This window comes from Elephas maximus, chromosome 25 (genome assembly GCF_024166365.1).
Source record: "Elephas maximus indicus isolate mEleMax1 chromosome 25, mEleMax1 primary haplotype, whole genome shotgun sequence".
Taxonomy (NCBI): Eukaryota; Metazoa; Chordata; class Mammalia; order Proboscidea; family Elephantidae; genus Elephas; species Elephas maximus.
In genome coordinates, this window is record NC_064843.1 from 32,493,257 (window position 1) to 32,514,036 (window position 20,780).

Sequence of the window (20,780 nt, forward strand, 5' to 3'; positions counted from 1 at the left end):
TTGGAACAGAAGGATAAGCTCTAAGACCTGAAGAGTATTCCTAAGCCTGAAATGGCTGTCTTTATTGAGAAAGTTCCCAAAGTCTAGAGAGCTGAAAAAGGGACTCCTTAATGATGAATGGGGAGATACCCCTTAATATACTTGCCTCACCAGCCCTGTGATAGTCTAGAGCACATTCATCCAACACTGGAGACATCCCAGGAGGCACTGCCTCCATCTCGCAATTCAAGTGCCTAAGCTCAGTCAAAGATGGGCTGTTTGGCGCCTCTGGACACCAACAGAGACAGGGCTGATAAGACTGGCGGGGCAGAGGACGCTTCTCGCTAAATAAATGTCACCCCAACCCCTCCCAAACCGGTAAGAGCGGTGCCGCCAGCTTCAGGGCAGGATGCGGACTACAACTCCCAGTAGGCTTCGCGCGCTGGCTGCAGACCCCCCCCCCCCCCGCTCTCTATTTGCCGCCCTGGCTGGCCCACCGCTGCCCTTCAAGGGCCAAGTACAATTTTTCCAGGACCCAAGATCCGTTTTGTTATCCCATTTCTAGAGAAGGTGGCTGGGAGCTCAGGAGAGGAAATGGACTTTTTTGAAGAGAAAAGCGGAGGGAGACGATGGAGAAGGCGTCGCTAAAGTGTCGCTGATTTTCGCGCGCTTTGGCGCGGGTGGTTGTGGGTAGCGCGCCCGGGAAGGAGGTTGGAGTCGGGGGGCTGCGACCGCGCCACCCGCAGGGCCTGAGGGGATGTTCGAGGACGAGGCCCACGCGGAGGGGGCGGCGGTGGTCGCCGCGGCCGGGGAAGCACTTCAGGCCCTATGCCAAGAGCTGAACCTGGACGAGGGGAGCGCGGCCAAAGCCCTGGACGACTTCACCGCCATCCGGGGCAACTACAGCCTAGAGGTGAGCGGCCGCAGGTGGGGCGGCCGGACCGGACCCTCGGCGCAGTGAGCCAGCGGCCAGGCCCCACCCCCGCCCCGCCCCGCCCCGCCGCTACTCTTTGGGGTGGTGGGAGTTCCCCGCCGAGAAGGGTCGCTGCCAGCCGGGCGCCAATAAGTGCAGAGCTGAAGGGGCGGGTGTAGCTCAGTCAGCCCACCCAGTTTTTGAAGCGGGAAACAAACCCAGAAAAGGAGCGGCTTGTCCAAGGTCACATTTCAGTCAGGGGTCTTCTAGACCCGTGGCTTCCACACCTGACCTCCCTCCAGCCCGCCAAGCGTCACACACGCAAAGGTACCGCCCGTACATTTGTAAAAACAAATACGGTAAAAAAAAAAAAAAAAAATTTTTTTAGTGAATTCGCGTTCCAAGATACTGCTCAGGGCTTTAAATATGCCATCTCAGTTCTCTCCACAACCCTCTGAAAACGTTCTCTGATCCCATTTCACAGTTGAGAAATCTGAGCGCCAAAGAGGTGTCCAACGTCACAGGGCTATTAGTGGAGCCAGATATTGGAGTCAGCTTTTTAAAACCCTTCCAAGACCCGTGGGACATGATGTGTCCCACTCACTTTTTATGCCTCTGGAGTTCTTTGGAAAGGGAGTAGCCCGATTTTAATGTGTTAGCCTCAAGGTGAGAGCCTTTTGAAATGTGTGAAACTCGAAAATCCTGAGTGGGAGCCTCATTTTTGTGTAGATAATTTCAGATGTGTGAAATTTTAAAACTTCTGACAGATTTGCTTTTATTTCTGTGAATTAAGCGTCTTCACTGTGTTTCCCCGTTACTGTGTTCTCTTGAGAATAAACTCTTGCCAGTCTTCATTTAGTCATAGTGGCCATTTTCTCCTTTATGCCATTCGTTGTTTCCAGGTGTTACTGGTTCCCTTCTTTTCCAGCTTCTGAACAGTAAATAATGCTTTTCCAATAAGGAGTAAAACATGACAGTGGTACTTTTCAAGAGATTGATTGGAACTCCTATAAGTTATTCTCACCCTGTATTCAATTCCAGGGCACAGTAATTGCTTCCCTGTGTAGCAGATGGAATGCATCAGGGTGAGCAGTTCTGCTGTATTCTAGGGCAGCTGTTTCTGCTGCTTAGCTGTTCGTACTATGTTTGTTATAATGAAGCATACATATTAGCAGTAATTTTCCTGAGATTCAAATCCCTTTATTTTTATTCTAAGCACTGCTTTTGCCATAAGGAAGAAAGCATTGTAGTGATAATTTTCCTGAGATTAAAAAAAATCCCTTGGTTTTATTTATCTGGGCTGTAAATACTGCTTTTGCAGTAAGGAAGAATGCATTGTTCATGTTTTGAAAAATTTCATGAAAAATAATAAAAAGGTCGTCTTGGTCATCTAGTGCTGCTATACCACAAGCGGATGGCTTTAACAAAGAGAAATTTATTTTCTCACAGTTAGTAGGCTAAAAGTCCAAATGCAGGGCGCCAGCTCCAAGGGAAGGCTTTCTTTGTTGACTCTGGAGGAAGGTCCTTGTCATGAATTTTCCTGTGGCCTAGGAGCTTCTCTGTGTGGGAACCTTGGGTCCAAAGGATAAGCTCTGCTGCTCATGCTCCTTCTTGGTGGTATGAGGTCCCCATGTCTCTTTGGTTTCTCTTTTATATCTCAAAAGAAAATGGCTTATGACACTATCTAATCTTGGAGATCTCATCAATATAACTGCGGCTAATCCATCTCATTACATCATAGTGATAGCATTTACAGCACAGGGAAATCATATCAGATGACAGAATGGTAGACAATCATACAATACTGGGAATCATGACCTACCCAAGTTGACAGATATTTTGGGAGGACACAATTCAATCCCCGACAAAGGCTAAGAAAAGTGAGACTAGAATAAAATGTGTGTGCAGTCATTACCATGTGCTTTCATGTTTTACCTCATGTTTTGCAAATTTTCAAGAAATTAAAAAAAAAAAAGATTTTATTATTGACTCATAGTGGTAGAATTAGTGTCTTCCAGGGGCAGCTGGGATACTGGGATCCCAGATAATGGGTATCAAAATTCATAACTCATAACAAAAATTCTGAATTGATCCTTTAATCAGCATGCCTTCATCAGTGAAAGCACATAGTATCAACAAAAAATTCAAAGGAGAAAGTAATTGGGTCTTGAAAGGGTTAACCTCTCTACCTTCTGCCTCACTAGGTTGGAGGAGAGGGTTGCTCACTTTGTAGCATTGCATTGTACAGTAGCTTGATCAAAGCTAGTATGCAAACAGTGCTTACCTCTCAACCCCAATCTCCTCCTCTGTCAGATGAGGATAATAGTACTTAACACATTTGGTTGGTGGTATGATTAAATGTGTTTACCTGATGCCTAGTCTAGTGTGGACTCTGAGTAAAATAAATATAGGTAGTCCCCAACTTACTGTTCTGTTTCTACCACTCCATTCTAAGTTGGCTCTGACTTAAGTGGAATACCTTTTTTTGTTATTGTTGCCATTATTGCCTTTTATTATCAGTATCTTTATAAATTGGATCTTTATTTCTCTTTGGGCCTTTTAAACATTAATATAAGCTTACAGATATTAAAAAAAAATTTTTTTTACAGATATATTTTAATACATACATACATAAAAAGTACACAAAATTTCAATGATGAAGAAGAGTTGGATGATGTTGGCATTTTGTCAGTTGTGGCAATAACTCCACTTTTGGAAGGTTCTGGATCATCTGGATTTTCCCTGAGAATGGGGATGGTGTTTCTAGTTAGAAAATGAGTGAGAGTTACCTGTATGGTCCTTTTATTTTTTTCTTCATATATTTCACAGTAACATTTCACTGCTTCCCAAATCTGCCTATTGACTTTAGCAAAGTGAGCAGCAGCGTTCGGGTACTTGTTTTCAAGCAACGGCATGCACAGTTCAGTTGTATGTCATTAGAGTTGAGCACTGCCCAACTTTCTGTCTGTTAGGACTCCCGACACTGACACCAACCTCATTGTCAACCAGGCCATCATAGCCTGCTGTACAACAGTGTTTTGAACAGTAAATCATAAAATTGAACATCTGCAAGTGAACATGTGAGAATGATAACATCAGTAAATTACATGCTGCAACATTGTATGTAGTGCATATTACTAAGGATAAGATGTTTAAAATAAAAAGGAGGGTTATAAGTGCAGTTCTAGTCATAACTCAAATACATTGTAAGTCAAGCACTAACTGTATTAAGTGTTGAGTTTCCAAATGTTAATTTTATTACAGCATTGTAAATTGAGATACCTGCTAAGATGGAGGTCCGTACTTACTATTTGAAAGATAACATGTATTAAGGGTAAAATTGGTCCCCAAATTTTTGCCTAACAAAAATAACAACCTCTTTTATGTAATCCAAAATAGGTGTTAATATTTATGTGTGACCCTCCCCCTTGTTAACTTCCCACTGTGATCTTTCCTTTTGCTGTCAAATTGGCTAAAAAAGATATATAAAACTAAAATGGTAGAAGATAACTTCAGCATCATTAAGATCAAAACTGACACTTTAAAATCAAGAAAGATGAGGCAAAGAAATTTTAGGAGAATCCTTTCAGTAATATTAGATTGGAGGTATAGCATGTTATAAGAACATGGGATTACTAATAAGGTGTTTTATACCCAGTACTGCAACTGAGTTTGTGACCTTGGGCAAGTGTCTTTACCTCTTTGGCCATTTATCTACAGAAGGAAAATTAGACCAGATAATTTTGAGATGTCTTCTGACTTTAGAATTCAAGCATTTTGACATAACAACGTATCCATTTTGCTTTTTTTTGCCTTTTACCTGCCAGGGAGAAGTTATACACTGGTTGGCATGTTCACTCTATGTTGCATGCCGAAAAAGCGTTATTCCCACAGTTGGAAAGGGTGTCATGGAAGGAAATTGTGTATCACTTACCAGGATACTACGTTCAGCTAAATTAAGGTAAAGTACTTTGATTTTTCAAGTGTTGTTTTATAAATTCTAAATTTAATTTTGGTATTTAATTTCTCTTTAAGTCATTTGACTTCATTCAGTATTGACTAAGGTTGTTATCACATAGATATCCTTTCCCAGTTGTCATAGTCTTCCTCTGCCTCTCTTCCTCAATTTCTGGCCTTAAGCAGAGGCCTCTGTACTAAATCTTTTTTAGCTATAATATATTTTTTTCATTAAAAAAATATTTTTAACTGGACTGGACCAAAAGCAAAGAAGTTTCTGGGATAAACTGAATGCTTCAAAGGTCAGCGGAGCAAGAGCAGAGGTTTGGGGATTATGGCTTAAGGGGACTTCTAAGTCAATTGGCAAAATAATTCTATCATGAAAACATTCTGCAACCCACTTTGAAATGTGACGTCTGGGGTCTTAAATGGTAACAAGCGGCCATCTAAGATGCACCAATTGGTCTCAACCCACCTGGATCAAAGGAGAATGAAGAACACCAAGGTCACACGATAACTATGAGCCCAAGAGACAAAAAGGGCCACATGAACCAGGGACTTACATCATCCTGAGACCAGAAGAACTAGATGGTGCCCGGCCACAATCGATGACTGCCCTGACAGGGAGTACAACAGAGAACCCCTGAGGGAGCAGGAGAACAGTGGGATGCAGACCCCAAATTCTCATAAAAAGACCAGACTTAATGGTCTGACTGAGACTAGAGGAATCCCAGCAGTCATGATCCCCAAACCTTCTGTTGGCCCAGGACAGGAACCATTCCCGAAGACAACTCATCAGACATGGAAGGGACTGGACAATGGGTTGGAGAGAGATGCTGATGAAGAGTGAGCTACTTGTATCAGGTGGACACTTGAGACTGTGTTGGCATCTCCTGTCTGGAGGGGAGATAGGAGGGTAGAGAGGGTTAGAAACTGGCAAAATTGTCACGAAAGGAGAGCCTGGAAGGGCTGACTCATTAGGGGGAGAGTAAGTGGGAGTATGGAGTAAGGGGTATATAAGCTTATATGTGACAGACTGACTTGATTTGTAAATGTTCACTTAAAGCTCAATAAAAATTATTAAAAATATATATATATTTTTAGCTAGGGGCCCTAATACATGGCATCAATACAATGCACACCATAACTAACAATGCACAAACACCAGAAGATAAACTAGATAACTGGGAGCTCCTAAAAATTAAACACACTCATCAGGGGACTTCACCAAAACAGTGAAAAGAGAACCTACAGACTGGGAGAAAATTTTTGGCTATGACATATCCAACAAGGGGCCAATCTATAGAATCTATAGACTACTTCAACACCTCAACAACAAAAAGACAATCGAATTTAAAAATGGGCAAAGGGTATGAACAGATACTTCACCAAAGAAGACATTCAAGTGGTTAACAAAGGAAATGTGATTATTAGCCATTAGAGAAATGCAGATCAAAACTACGATGAGATACCATCTCACCCCAGCATTACTGGCATGAATCAGAAAATAACAAATGTTGGAGAGGTTGAGGGGAGATTGCACTGCTGGTGGGAATATAAAATGGTACAACTACTGTGGAAAATGATAGGGCACCTCCTTAAAAAGCTAGAAATAGAAATACCATACATTCAGCAATCCTACTCTTAGGACTATATACTAGAGAGGTAAGAGCTACCACAGAAATAGACATAAGCACCCCTGTTCATTGCAGCATTATTCAGAATAGAAAAAAGATACAACCTAAGTGCCCATCAACAGATGAATGGATAAACTATGGTACATACAGTGCAATACTATGCAACAATAAAGAACAATGATGAATCCATGAAATCTCTCAAAACTTGGATGAATCTGGAGGGCATTATGCTGAGTGAAATAAGTCAGTCACAAAAGGACAAATATTGTATGAGACCCCTATTATAAAAACCAAAGAAAAGGTTTACACACACAAAAAAACAACCTTTGATGGTTGGGGGGGGCGGTGAGAAAAAAAATTACTAATTAAAAAAAAAAATTAGGTAGTGAAAAAAAAAGCCATTGCCATCGAGTCGATTCTGACTCATAGATACTCATAGGTAGTAGGTAAGGGTTAATAGTGTCGGTAAAGGGAAAGACAACACACAATATAGGAGAAGTCGGCACAGCTTGAAGAAGGCAAAGTCATAGAAGCTTCCTAGACATGCAGACACCTTGAGGGGCCAAGTTACTGGGGCTGAGGGCTGGGGACCATGGACTCGGGGTATATCTAGATCAGTTGGCATAACAGTTCATAAGGAAAATGTTCTACATCCTATTTTGGTAAGTAGTTTCTGGGGTCTTAAAAGCTTGCAAGCAGCCATCTAAAATACACTTATTGGTCCTACCATGTTCAGAGCAATGGAGCATGAAGAAAACCAAAGACACAAGGAAAATATTAGTCCAGAGGACTAATGGACCACATGAACCACGTCCTCCACCAGCCTGAGCCTAGAAGAACTAGATGGTAGCCAGGTATCACCACTGACCACTCTTGACGGGGATCACAGTAGAGGGTCCCGGAAAGAGTGGGAGCAAAATATAGATCAAAATTCAAATTCATAAAATAAGACTAGACCTGCTGGTTTGACAGAGACTGGAGGAATCCTCGAGACTGTGGCCCGCAGACACCCTGCTAACTCAGAACCGAAGGTACCCTGAAGTCCACCTTTCAGCCAAAGATTAGACAGGTCTGTAAAACAAACAACACAGGTGAAAAATGTGCGTCTTAGATCAATCAAGTATACGAGACCAAATGAGCAACACCTGCCCAAAAGCAAAGACAAAAAGGCAGGAAGGGACAGAAAAACCAGACAAATGAACACAGAGAACCCAGGGTGGAAAGGAAAAGGAGAAGAGTGCTGGCACATGGCGGGAATTGCAGCCAATGTCAAAACAATTTGCGTATAAATTTTTGAATGAGAAACTAGCTTGCCCTATAAACTTTCACCTAAAACACAATAAAATTTTAAAATAAATACATTTTTATTTGGAAATAATTTCAGACTTAAAAAAAGGTACAGAAATATGAAAAGTAGAAAGGACACCATCTACCCTTTATCCAAATTCACCTGTTAGTATTCTTAATCCATTTGCTTTACCATTTTATCTTGTTTTCTCAACCATTTCAAAGTATGTGGCATGCATTCTAGCCCTTTACTCCTAAATATTTCAATGTATATTTCCTTCGATAACTGCACTACAATTATTAACCTCAGCAAATTTAACTTGATACAGTAATTTTTTTTAACAGTAATTTTATCTAATCTACCATCTATATTCCAGTTTTGTCAGTTGATCCAGTAATGTCCTTTATGGCTTTTTTTTCTTGGAGTACACTTTCCAATGTAGAATCAGATACAGCATTCACCTGTCACGTCTCCTTAAAATTTATATCCAACGCCGTCGAGTCATTAAAAAAAAAAAAAATTTTTTTTTTTTTAGTCGTCTTTAATCAGGATCATTTTCATAGACTGTCTTTTTTTTTTTTTTAATTGTGGTAAAGTGTGTACAACAACTTCAACTGTTTTTACATGTACAATTCTGTGACATTAATTACTTTCACCATGTTGTGTAACCATCATCTCTCTCATTTCAAATTTTTATCACCGCTTCGCCTTTTATGTCATTGACATTTTTGAGGAATACAGTCTACAGCTACCTCTCTTTTTAATACATCGTTCCTCATTTTGGATTTGTCGGACGTCTCCTTATAATTAGGTGCAGGTCATGCGCTCTTACACGGACAGCTGCATAAGTGATATGTGGCCTCAGGGTATCACATCTGGAGGCACATGATATCCATCTGCCTGTCAGTGGTAACATTAATTTTGATCATCTGATCAAAGTGTCCTATTTTTCTACTACATAGTGAATACTTTTTTCCCTGCAACAGCTAAGCAGTCTGTAGGTCTTACCTTTAGCTTTTATTTGCTGTAGTCTCAACCATGTGGAACTATTTGCCTGGATAGGAAACAGAAGAATGGAGTGATCCAGATTTGCATAGGTGCTGATATTTTTTGTTTCTGGATTTTTCACCTGGAACAAAACTCTCTGAGGCCATTGTGCATTCCTGGGTTTCCAGGATAGAAGACAAGAATGTTTAAAGCCTTATCAAGAGCTAGCAAATAGGTTTTAGTCCATTCTAAATTAAAAAAAAAAAAATTTCAGAACAATTTTGTTTCTATGAATTGAAAAATAATAAAGTCAAGATGATTAAAAAACTTAATAGATAATAAATTTTTATCATTGATGATGATAAAAGTATAATTAAGATGGATAGAGCTAAAGTAATTTTTTTAATTGTGCAAAATCATATCCATTATGGTATAAAACAATCTGATCTTTTTGTCAGTGTTTCTCGTTGCTAACCCTATAAAATTTTAAAGATCTTTGTTGAGGAAATGGAGCAAAAAAATTATAACTTAAAAAAAATTTTAGAGCAATATGTTCTTATGATAAAAATTCCAAATAGTACAGAACTGTTCAAAATAGAAAGGTATCTCCTCCTTTTTCCACTCCCCAGAATTAACCAATATTAACAGTTCTTCTTATGTATAAACATATAAATCTGTTTTTTTGTTTTTTTAACATAATGCAATCATACTATATGTATTGTTCTGCAGTTGTTTTTTTAACTTTATGTTCTGGAAATGGTTCCATATCAACATATGTAGCTCTAAGTTATTAATTTTTTTATTGACTGTAGGATATTGTAGGATACAAGGATGTTTTGTGTATTTAGCCAGCCCCTTATTGATGGACATTTAGATTATGTCCATTCCTCTGTGATTAAAGACCAGTGAACATCATTGTAAATATGCATTTCAGAAAAATTCCTAAAAATGCAGTGATGGGTCAAAGGATATGTGTTTTTAAATGTAGACTGATATTCTCAAATTACTTTCCCCCCAAAAAACATGTTTTTAAGTATCAGACTCTTAGTTGTTAAAAGAGCAGTTGACCAGCATCAACATGTTTATTTAAGAGTAATAAAAAAGAATAGCAAGTGATGTTGCTATTTGATTCATAATATTTTGGGCTGTTTTTAAATTTTTGACTTTAAATGTAATTTTAAATGACAACGTAGAAATTTAAGGAGCCCTGGTGGCACCGTGGTTAAAGGCTGGGCTGTTAATTGAAAGGTCAGTGGTTCAAACCCACCAGCTGCTCTGAGAGAAAGATGTGTTTGTCTGCGTCTGTAAAGATTACAGCCTTCGAAATCCTCTGGGGCAGTTCTACTCTGTCTTTTCAGGTCAGGTCACTATGAATTGGAATCAACTAGATGGCAATGGGTATGTAGCTATATAGAGACATGGAGAAGTGCTCATCATGTTGTTAATAAATTATATTGCAGAGTAATATATAAGCATAGATTATATATACCCATTGCTGTCGAGTCGATTCCAACTGATAGTAACCCTGTAGGACAGAGTAGAACTGCCCCATAGGTTTCCAGGGCTGTAACCTTTAAAAAAAAAAAAAAAAAAATTAACCTTTAAGGAAGCAGTCTGTCACCTCTTTCTCCTTAGGAGCAGCTGGTAGGTTCCAGCCATCAACCTTCAGTTAGCAGCCAAGCTCAACCACTGTGCCACCAGGGCTTCTTAGATTATAGATACACTTACAAAAATAACAGATTTTTATTGAGTACTTACTTGTGTCCCAGGCACTAACTATGTGCTAAGTGTTTGGGGTGTCTTTATTTGTTTAATCCTCACAGTCATCCCTAAAGTAAATCCCATTTTAGAGATGAGGAAATTTAGTCGCCAAGAGGTTAAATTACTTCCCTGAGGTTATATACCTATAAGTGGCAGATCTGGTATTCAGATACACACAGTTTGCCTCCCAAGTCCGTACTGTATTACGCGTGCATCTGCTCACAATGTACGTTAGCATGTCTCTGTTTTAAACTATATTTATACTGTTTGGGTTTACAAAAAATGTTACTACCAAAGCAAATTCTAACTTAAAAAATGTGTATATATGATGTTAAAATTTGTTTTGCTGTTAAATGTAATATTAAAAATTTGTATCTGTCGTGCAGTTTGAATTTTTAATTTATTTTAATAAAGAAGTTGTCTGAGTTTCATTGTCTTAAGTATTAAGAGGTAATCTTTCCACATAACAGTTTTTCATTAACTTGTGGTTTAAATCCAGATGACTTTTATTTCTTCATTCAGTAATTATTTTCAGGTTATAATAAAGCCTGAATGAAAATTTAGTTCATGAAAAACTATTTTTCAAGCATTTTTCATTGGAACATTGCTGATGCTAATTTGCTACAAAGTAATTTCCTTTTTATCTTTCCTCTGCCATTAAAACTCAGTAGCATAATGCAGTTGGGACGTGTGCCACGTATCTGCCGTCCCTGCCCTATACTTTGAAACATTTCCCTTGGCATGTGTTGTATAGACTCCTTCAGCCCTGGAAGCCGCCTCCAGAGACCCTAAAAGCACTGCTCTCTCACATAAAACCTCTTGTTTTTCTGATACTGAGCTTCTGTGCCATTTCTCAGACCCAGCTATTTTATATGTATATTTTTATATATGTGTGTGTGTGTGTATATATAATTTTTTTTTCCTTAGCTACTCAACGGCACAGGGTTTTTTTTTTTTAATGAGTAAAACCCATATTTTTTAGGCAGTTGCCTTAACAAGTTATTTACATGTCTGATAAGTTTTCAAAAATTATTCGTTCTACCATTCCCTTCTATTACTACATTCAGTATAAGCTTATCTTTCTGGCATAATAAAGAGAGAGAAAGTTGAGGGATTATTCCCTTTTAAGGCTGTATCTACTTTGCAATGTTTTCTTTAACCTGGTTTTTGTGGCACTGAAAAGACTTTTCCTATGTAAAACACTTATTTTTCAGGCCTCAGAACAAAAATGGCTGGGCTTTTATCAGTTGGTATTTATTAACAAATAATTTGAAATGAGATTCTGATTTTATTTAGATATGAGGACAGAGTTATTTGGAGAGGATGAGTTGCTGGTTTAGTTTTAAACTAATATAATTAAACATGGTTATATAACACTGGAGTGGATGTTCTTTGATGTCCTGGAAAAATCCTATTATAGGAAAAGCCATTAGAAACAAAGCATTGTTCAAAAAAAGACAGAAAAGCCGGAATTCTAATATGTAGCAGTATTTTGTTACACATTTTTCATGTATTCACTACAAAAAATTTTTTTTGTCGTAGCAAAAGCTGAAAACAACGTAAATGTCTGTCAAGAGGGAAATGGCCTAAAAGGAGTGAAACCTCAGTAGCAGTGAATTGCTCAGATACTGGTTTTTAAGTACCATTCCCCATACACTGAGACTACTTGGAGAAATGACTGATTCCAAAGCTGGGGCAAGGATATTTTCCCTGATTAGCCTAGATCAGCTTATTATGCAAGAAATTAAGGAAATATTCAAAAACATATTGGGGACATGTGCAAGGGACATAGGAACTAGCTTGAAAAAAATGCTCCCATTAGTAGCCTAATTTTGGACAATTAATAGGGACAGTAATGGAGTATAGCTCATTGAATATAATCTATAAACCAAAACCAAACCAACTGCCGTCGAGTCGATTCTGACTCATAGTGACCCTATAGGACAGAGCAGAACTGCCCCGTAGAGTTTCCAAGGAGTGCCTGGTGGATTTCAACTGCCAACCTCTTGGTTACAGCCGTAGCACTCAACCACTAGGCCACCAGGGTTTCCAAATATAATCTATACTGATAATAAATAAGGGAGAAGGGAAAGCTCTTTCTTGCTAGACTGCCACCTAATAAATGTAAAAGGAATGAAAGTGCTAGAAAAATCACCGTTGAATAATGCTGTTGACCCTACTGTAAGAATTTACCACTTCCTAACTTCTCTGCACCACCGGCTCTAGACTCAAAATCCTTCATTTACCTTCTTAATATAGTTTTGGTGATGGAACCTCATGTTGGGAATCAAACACCTGAATTTTACTCCTAACTTCTAACAGTCTGATGCTTTGTGATCAACTTCCCAAGTCCAGCATTTGGGAAACTTCTACGTTTTTCTTAAACTAATGTGGTGAACCCATCAGTCTGTTAGCAAGCATTTACTTCGTAATTTATATGAAGAGCATTGTCTAGGTGCTGTAGGGAATAAAAGAAGTAGGTTGTTGCTCTCACTGCCTGCATCACAGGAGACACCGTATGTGATGACATTTAATTCAAGATCTACATCTACATCATGGGGGCCAAAATAATTTCATAGCACCTGGAATGAGGTTTATGTAATGTCAGGCTTTTTAGTAAAGGTCCTTAGTCATGAATAGAATGTTTTCTTTTGATTGAATCCCTTTTCAATATGGTCTAATTTTAAAGTTACTTTGTTTTCTTTTTGTTTTTTTTTTTTAGTTTAATTCAGTTTTTTAGTAAAATGAAGAAGTGGATGGACATGTTAAACCTGCCACAGGAATTTCGCGAACGTATAGAAAGGCTGGAGAGAAATTTTGAGGTGTCTACTGTGATTTTCAAAAAATTTGAGCCAATTTTTTTAGATATATTTCAAAATCCATATGAAGAGCTACCAAAGTTACCACGAAGCAGGAAGCAGAGGTGAGACCTTTATGTAGTTTCATATGGATTATGATACAGACTTTTTAAGAAAGTTTGCTTTTTTAAAAGCCTACTTTTTACCAGACGTATCCTTCTGCAGAGAACGTATATTTTTTTAAAAATCCATGTACAGTTATCTCTATCTGAAAATCTAGGGTAATACCGGTTTTTCTATGTTCTGAATATTTTATACAGATTGGAAAAACTCATTCAGATCCAATCCTTGAGCTATATTTTGTCTGTCCTTAGTGAATGGAACTTTATGTGTAATTTGATTTTACTGTTTGTCTATATTTGCTGTTTCAACTTAAATAAAAAACTTGATATTTAGCAAGCTAATCATAAAGGCAAAATGTACGTTTTTTTCCCCCCCATTAGAAGGATTCCTTGCAGCGTTAAGGATCTCTTTAATTTCTGCTGGACGCTATTTGTTTACACCAAGGGTAAGCTGACACTTTCACTGGTTTTATGTTCTACTGTGGAAGCTTGGTGCTATTTGACAGGAGTGATATCTGGTTTTTGTGTCTTTTTCCTTGTAAAGGGAACTTTCGTATGATTGGGGATGATTTAGTAAACTCTTACCATTTACTTCTGTGCTGCTTGGATCTCATTTTTGCCAATGCTCTTACATGCCCAAATAGACGAGATTTGCTAAATCCATCATTTAAAGGTAAGATCTTATGTATTCTCGAAAACTGATTATCAGTTTTTGGAAAAAGAGTTTTAAAAGTTGATCATGCTCCAATTGGACTAAACCAAAAGCAAAGAAGTTTCCTGAATAAACTGAATGCTTCGAAGGCCAGCGTAGCAGGGGCAGGGGTCTGGGGACCATGGTTTCAGGGGACATCTAAGTCAATTGGCATAATAAAATCTATTAACAAAACATTCTGCTTCCCACTTTGAAGAGTAGCATATGGGGTCTTAAACGCTAGCAAGCAGCCATCTAAGATGCATCAGTTGGTCTCAACCCACCTGGATCAAAGGAGAGTGAAGAACACCAAGGACACAAAGTAATTACGAGCCCAAGAGACAGAAAGGGCCACATGAACTAGCGACTGCATCATCCTGAGACCAGAAGAACTAGATGGTGCCCGGCTATAATCGATGACTGCCCTGACAGGGAACACAACAGAGAACCCCTGAGGGAGCAGGAGAGCAGTGGGATGCAGACCCCAAATTCTCATAAAAAGACCAGACTTAATGGTCTGACTGAGACTGGAAGGACCCCGGTGGTCATGGCCCCCAGACCTTCTGTTGGCCCAGGACAGGAACCATTCCCAAAGCCAACTCTTCAGACATGGATTGGACTGGACAGTGGGTTGGAGAGGGATACTGGTGAGGAGTGAGCTTCTTGGATCAGGTGGACACTTGAGATTACGTTGGCATCTCCTGCCTGGAGGGGAGATGAGAGGGTGAAGTGGGTTAGAAGCTGGCGAAAAGGACACGAAAAGAGAGTGGAGGGAAAGAGCAGAGAGCAGGCTGTCTCATTAGGGGGAGAGTAATTGGGAGTGTGTAGCAAGGTGTATATGGGTTTTTGTGTGAGAGACTGACTTGATTTGTAAACTTTCACTTAAAGCACAATAAAAATTATTTAAAAAAAAAAGTTGATCATGGTCTTTTTCCCCTCTGCATATCTCTTCATACCATGTGAAACTAGGTTTACCACCTCATTTCCATACTGCTGACTTTAGGGCTTCTGAAGAGCCTCCCTGCATCATTGCTGAACTGTGTGAACTGCATGACGGACTTCTGGTAGAAGCAAAAGGAATAAAGGAGCACTACTTTAAGCCATACATTTCGAAACTCTTTGATAGGAAGGTACTGTCCTTATAATTAAGTGACTGAGGTGTTTAGGGGTCAGCAGCAGCTGCAGAGGAAAAAAACAGTGTTTTAAGCAAGTAATCAACATTATAGTACTCAGAGAAATGATTCCCAGGTCTCCTTCTCTTGTGATGCAGGTTTGTCCTATGATCTTGCATGATATGATTAACTGAGCTTAATCTAACCTTACTGAAAAATACTAAAGAGTGTTACCAGCCATATGTACTGTCGAACAAATGCAGCTGGATCAGGGGCAACTGTAGGAGGTACTAATAAAAGGTTAGAAAGAACAGAATATCAAAGTAAGCCTGATGAAGAATTAGGAAAAACAGGACATCAGAGTAAGTTTAATGTAACTACTGACACAAAGTGAATAACTGCTGACTCTTTCTTAAAGTGGGATGACATATATCAACTGTAGCCTTAATTCCGTAGAGAATCCACTATAAGTTTGTAGTCACCTGCAGGCTACCTGCATTCATTCTGGAGTTTTTTTCTTCAATAACAAACTTAACTGTTCCTATATTTATAAATTGGCATGATCATTTGTGTCTTAATTTCTTAATTCCCCAACACTGAACCATTTAATCCAGATATGCCTTGAGTTTTCATTTTGATAAAAGGGGGGGTTTAGATCTGGTCATCACCGTGTTCCCCTTTTTGCTAGAATGTTATGAGATTTTTCTTTAGGTACGAAATCTTCCCAAACTGGCTTCTTCTTGTATATAAACTTTTCTGTTTAGTCCCTTCTTTGCTCAAATATGTATATCATGTTTCTTTATCTTTATGATGAACACCTCCAACAAAGTAAACTTTTAAAGGAACCCAGGAATTGTATCTGTTATACTCTACAGAGTGAGCACACTTGTGACCCCTGGGTATGGTAGCCATGCATCCCAGTTTACCTGGATTATTTGGTTTTTGCCCCTTGTCTTGGCATCATTTTTAATAGCACCTTCTTTCACTTCCAAAAGTGTCCTGTGGACAATGGTCCTCCTGCCCATAGGCCACAGATGTTTTCTTTGGCCTGCCTAGAATATTTATTTTTATTTTGTTCGTTTAAATTTTTAAATATCAAGAACTATTATATGAAAATCTTTTAAAAATCAGAAGATACGGCAGTATTAGGAATTTCTATGTGGGTAATCGTTGGCCAGCTAAGTTATGGTCATCTCTCTTAGGATGGGAAGTGTACATTCTGCTCTCTTCATTTAAGTGTGTTGTCCCCTGGCCCCTGAAGACGTTTGATTATGCAAGCCGAATGTATAGTAATCTCAGTATACTGTGGGTATACAGCAAATATTGATACAGCATAGTTTTTCTCTCTTACCAAAGAGAGTAGCTGTATTCTCTGAATCCTTTGCTTGCCTGACATACAAGAATAATTCAGTGAATGTTCGTTTCCCTCCTTCGTAGATCAGTGTTTAATAATGAACAACTTGCATCAAAATCAGCTTGGGAATTTGTTAAATAATGCTGCCTCAGCTGAGGCCTACTGACTCGGTCATTGCTGATGAGGGCCATCATTCTGCTTTCTTGACAAGTTCCCTAAATGATTCTTACATTACTAAATTTGGAAACCACCGCTATAGATTAGGAGCCCTGGTGGCGCAGTAGTAAAGAGTTTGGCTGCTTACCAGAGGGTTGGCAGTTTGAATCCACCAGCTGCTCCTTGGAAACCCTGTGGAGCAGTTCTGCCCTGTCCTATAGGGTCACTATGAGCTGGAATTGACTCAGGGGCACTGGTTTTGTTTGTTTTTTGCTATAGACTAGCCTCAGTTTTCAAAACTTGACTTTACGTGTCTTTCAATATTATATTTGCACACTAAATAGGTTTTAGTAGTCTGAAAGAACCACTTATTAATTCTGTTTGGTGTTTGCTATATATGTGCACATGTGCACACATGTATTATAGCAACTACCAGTGTGAAAATTTAGATAAATTTTATGTTTTTCTTTGTGTAAATGTGCTTAATTATATTATGTGATGTCCTGAAATGACTTTTTCTTACCAGATTTTAAAAGGAGAATGCCTCTTGGACCTTTCCAGTTTTACTGATAATAGGTAAGTGTCTAGCACTAAGGATATCTGGCATATTATAGGCTGTCAATCATGATTTGTTGAAATTTGTTAAGCGAGACATTTTATCAGGATAAATCCTCCAAATTCAAGTTTCCTCTGCTTTGGTGGCATTGAGTGGGTCTTATCACTAAGTCATGCAGGCTCTAAGTACATTTAAAACAACTACTCTGTTGAGAAACTCATAAACTGTCTGAATGACTTCTGCATTTGGGTTTCTATTCTTTCATTAATCAAATGTTGGCAAATTCAGAATGGACGTATTTCAGAGCCACCATTATTTCCTCAGTGATCAGATAGAATTTTCTTTTCCTTAATTAGATTGAACTAGTTTCCTGATATATGTTCTTTTTGCTTCTCGAAATAATTTATTGCTATGTATATGAATATTAAGAATGTCCATCATCAAAGGGGCGTAAGCAGAGGGGCAGAATTAATTAAAACTGGTCTGTAGGACAATTCAGTTTTCCCAGGCTGTGAATTCTAAATCTGTCTTCAAGTCAAGATAAATCCATCAGGTAACTTAGTTTTACCCCAACAGCTTAAAATAATTCTCTTTGCAGCAAAGCAGTGAACAAGGAGTATGAAGAGTATGTTCTAACCGTTGGTGATTTTGATGAGAGAATCTTTTTGGGAGCAGATGCAGAAGAAGAGATTGGATCTCCTCAGAAGTTCCCTAGTGACACCCAGTCAGGGAAACTGACAGCACGGGCTAATGTGGAGTGTAACCTTCAACAACACTTTGAAAAAGTAATATCACCTAGCCTGGCCTCAGTCTTGAATGATCTTTCTCTTTCTCTATGTGATTCTACTAACAGCAGAAGCACCTTTCAAGTTAAATCTTGAGTTTCTTCTACTAATTTGTATTTCCCATTGAAGAGGTAATTTTTAAAACTATGGCATCAGTATTTTTACTGGTTTCTTGCTATTATTCATTTTTTGGATAAAATGTCCCCAACATTTATGCTTTTCTTACCATTCTTTGTTTTGATCAGCCTCTGAGATATTTAAAATTTAGTTTGCTGTCCTACCCGTGATACTACTATATGGTCTTCCCTACCCTCAGCCTTATAACTCTGGACTTGATTATTAATGGCCACGGCTTAATTCTGTGCTTATTTGTGAATTGGGTTGGAGGATGAGATCTAGTGGAAAATTCAGTGGTCTAGCAGGTAGAAAATCTAAGTTTTAGTCCAAGGTCTGCCATTAACTTTGTCAGCTTAAACAATTTTTTTTTAACTTATCTGTGGCTGTTTCCTCATAAGTGAAGTGAAAATATGTATGCCTTATATTTCAAAGGGACCCTGGTGATGCAGCGGTTAAGTGTTCAGCTGCTAATAAAAAGACTGACAGTTCGAATCCACCAGCCACTCCTTGGAAACCCTATGGGGCAGTTCTACTCTGTCCTCGAGGGTAGCTATGAATCAGAAACAATGGCAACGGGGTTTTTTTTTGGGTATATTTCAAAGGAGTGTTGTGAAGATGAGATTATAGATAGAAAGTACTTTGGGAAAGTGTTATTTAAATGTAAGAACGTTATTGGCATAATATTGCTAAAAATTTGTTGGGTAACCGGAAGAGAGGAAGCAGTAACCCGTCACTAAATATGAATGAAGAATATGGTGCATGTGCTGAATTAAACACATAATGAGGGGAAAGGTAGCATTTAATCTCACAGATTTTTTTTTCTGACAGAAAAGAACATTTGCACCTTCTACCCCACTAACAGGACGGCGATATTTACAAGAAAAAGAAGCAGTGGTTACTCCTGTTGCTTCAGCAACCCAAAGTGTGAGCAGGTTACAGGGTGTTGTGGCCGGACTGAAAAATGCTCCAAGTCAACAGCTTATAAATATTTTTGAGTTAGTACAATACCGATTATTTTTCTGGCTAACACCTTTAAATTAGATTCTGTATTCCATTCTATTCTAAGTATTTTCAAAGTTCTTGAGATGGTGAATATGTCTGGCAAGTTTTACTATAGCATTTCAATCACAAAGTGTGTTCACCTAAAACAAGCCAGAAGTAGTACCTATTGAAGATTGTGTATAAGTGTTTTATATTTATATAAATATATTTACAGGATTTCATAGGATTATAGACTCTCAAGATTAAATATATCTTAAAGATCATTTAGTTCAAACAGTCCACTCTTTTAACTACCTCTGAGTTATGCATTAATATTTTTCTTTTTGCATTGACTTTAAATAGGTTTAGTCTAAATATCCATCAGACAGGGAACTGGTTATATATTGATGGTTATGCATTAATATTTTTCTTTTTGCATTGACTTTAAATAGGTTCAATCTAAATATTCGTCAAATGGCAGACTGATTACATATTGACGATATAGTCATAAAGTGGAACCTTATGCGATTGTTTCAGAAAAGGAGGCATGTGTCCTGGGAAATATGATAGAATGAAGTCAGATCAGAGAACTTGTTTTTCTAACACCTAATGAAATAAGGTGGTGCCCTGGTGGTACAGTGGTTAAAGCAGTGGGCCACTAACCCGAAGGTTGGGGGTTCTGGCCCACCAGCCCTCTCTGTGGGAGAAAGATGTGACAGTCTGCTTCAGTAAAGATTTACAGCCTTGGAAACCCTACAGGGCAGTTCTCTGTCCTGTAGGGTCGCTATGAGTTGGGATTGACTTGATGGCAATGGGGTTGGTTTTGTTGGAATGAAATAAAAGAATGGTAAAAAACAATAAAATCTTTGCCACTGGCAACCAAACAAAGAGAGGGATATGATCTCATGCCATAAATTTCCAAAGTGGTGGTCAAGAAAGGAAATGGATGATTTTGATATGCTCATCCTCCGAAAAAGCTGCACTATATGAAGCAGAACGGGCCATCAGGATTGGAGGAGACTCATTAACAGCCTGCATTATGGCAGATGACACAACTTTGCTTACCGAAAGTGAAGAGGACTTGAAGCACTTACTAATGAACATCAAAGACCACAGCCTTCAGTATGGATTGCACCTCAACATAAAGAAAACAAAAATCCTCACAACTGGACCAATGAGCAACATCATGATAAACGGAGAAAAGATCCAAGTTGTCAAGGAGGATTTCATTTCGAAGGATCCACAATCAACAGCCATGGGAGCAGCAGTCAAGAAATAATTGCATTGGGTAAATCTGCTGGAAAGGACCTCTTTAAAGTGTTGAAGAGCAAAGATGTCACCTTGAAGATTAAGGTCCGCCTGACCCAAGCCATGGTATTTTCAATCGCATCTTATGCATGTGAAAGCTGGACAATGAATAAGGAAGACCAAAGAAGAACTGATGCCTTTGAACTGTGGTGTTGAAGAATATTGAATATACCATGGACTGCCAAGAGAACGAACAAATTTGTCTTAGAAGAAGTACAACGAAAATGCTCCTTAGAAACAAGGATGGCAAGACTGCATCTTACATACTTTGGACATGT

At 38.7% G+C, this 20,780-nt stretch overlaps 1 protein-coding gene across 2 annotated transcripts in view; it reads left to right on the plus strand.

The window, feature by feature from the left end:
- Positions 1 to 496: 496 nt before the first annotated feature.
- The window catches only part of RBL1 (RB transcriptional corepressor like 1), a 76,345-nt gene continuing 56,061 nt past the window's right edge, over positions 497 to 20,780 (plus strand). For both annotated transcript variants that reach the window (XM_049870028.1, XM_049870030.1), the window contains exons 1-9: positions 497 to 892; positions 4,720 to 4,853; positions 13,245 to 13,445; positions 13,824 to 13,888; positions 13,987 to 14,115; positions 15,103 to 15,263; positions 17,282 to 17,331; positions 17,910 to 18,096; positions 19,042 to 19,208. In XM_049870028.1, coding sequence (XP_049725985.1) covers positions 737 to 892; positions 4,720 to 4,853; positions 13,245 to 13,445; positions 13,824 to 13,888; positions 13,987 to 14,115; positions 15,103 to 15,263; positions 17,282 to 17,331; positions 17,910 to 18,096; positions 19,042 to 19,208 — 1,250 coding nt within the window. In that variant the 5' untranslated portion in view covers positions 497 to 736. The remainder of the gene's footprint in view (positions 893 to 4,719; positions 4,854 to 13,244; positions 13,446 to 13,823; positions 13,889 to 13,986; positions 14,116 to 15,102; positions 15,264 to 17,281; positions 17,332 to 17,909; positions 18,097 to 19,041; positions 19,209 to 20,780) is intronic.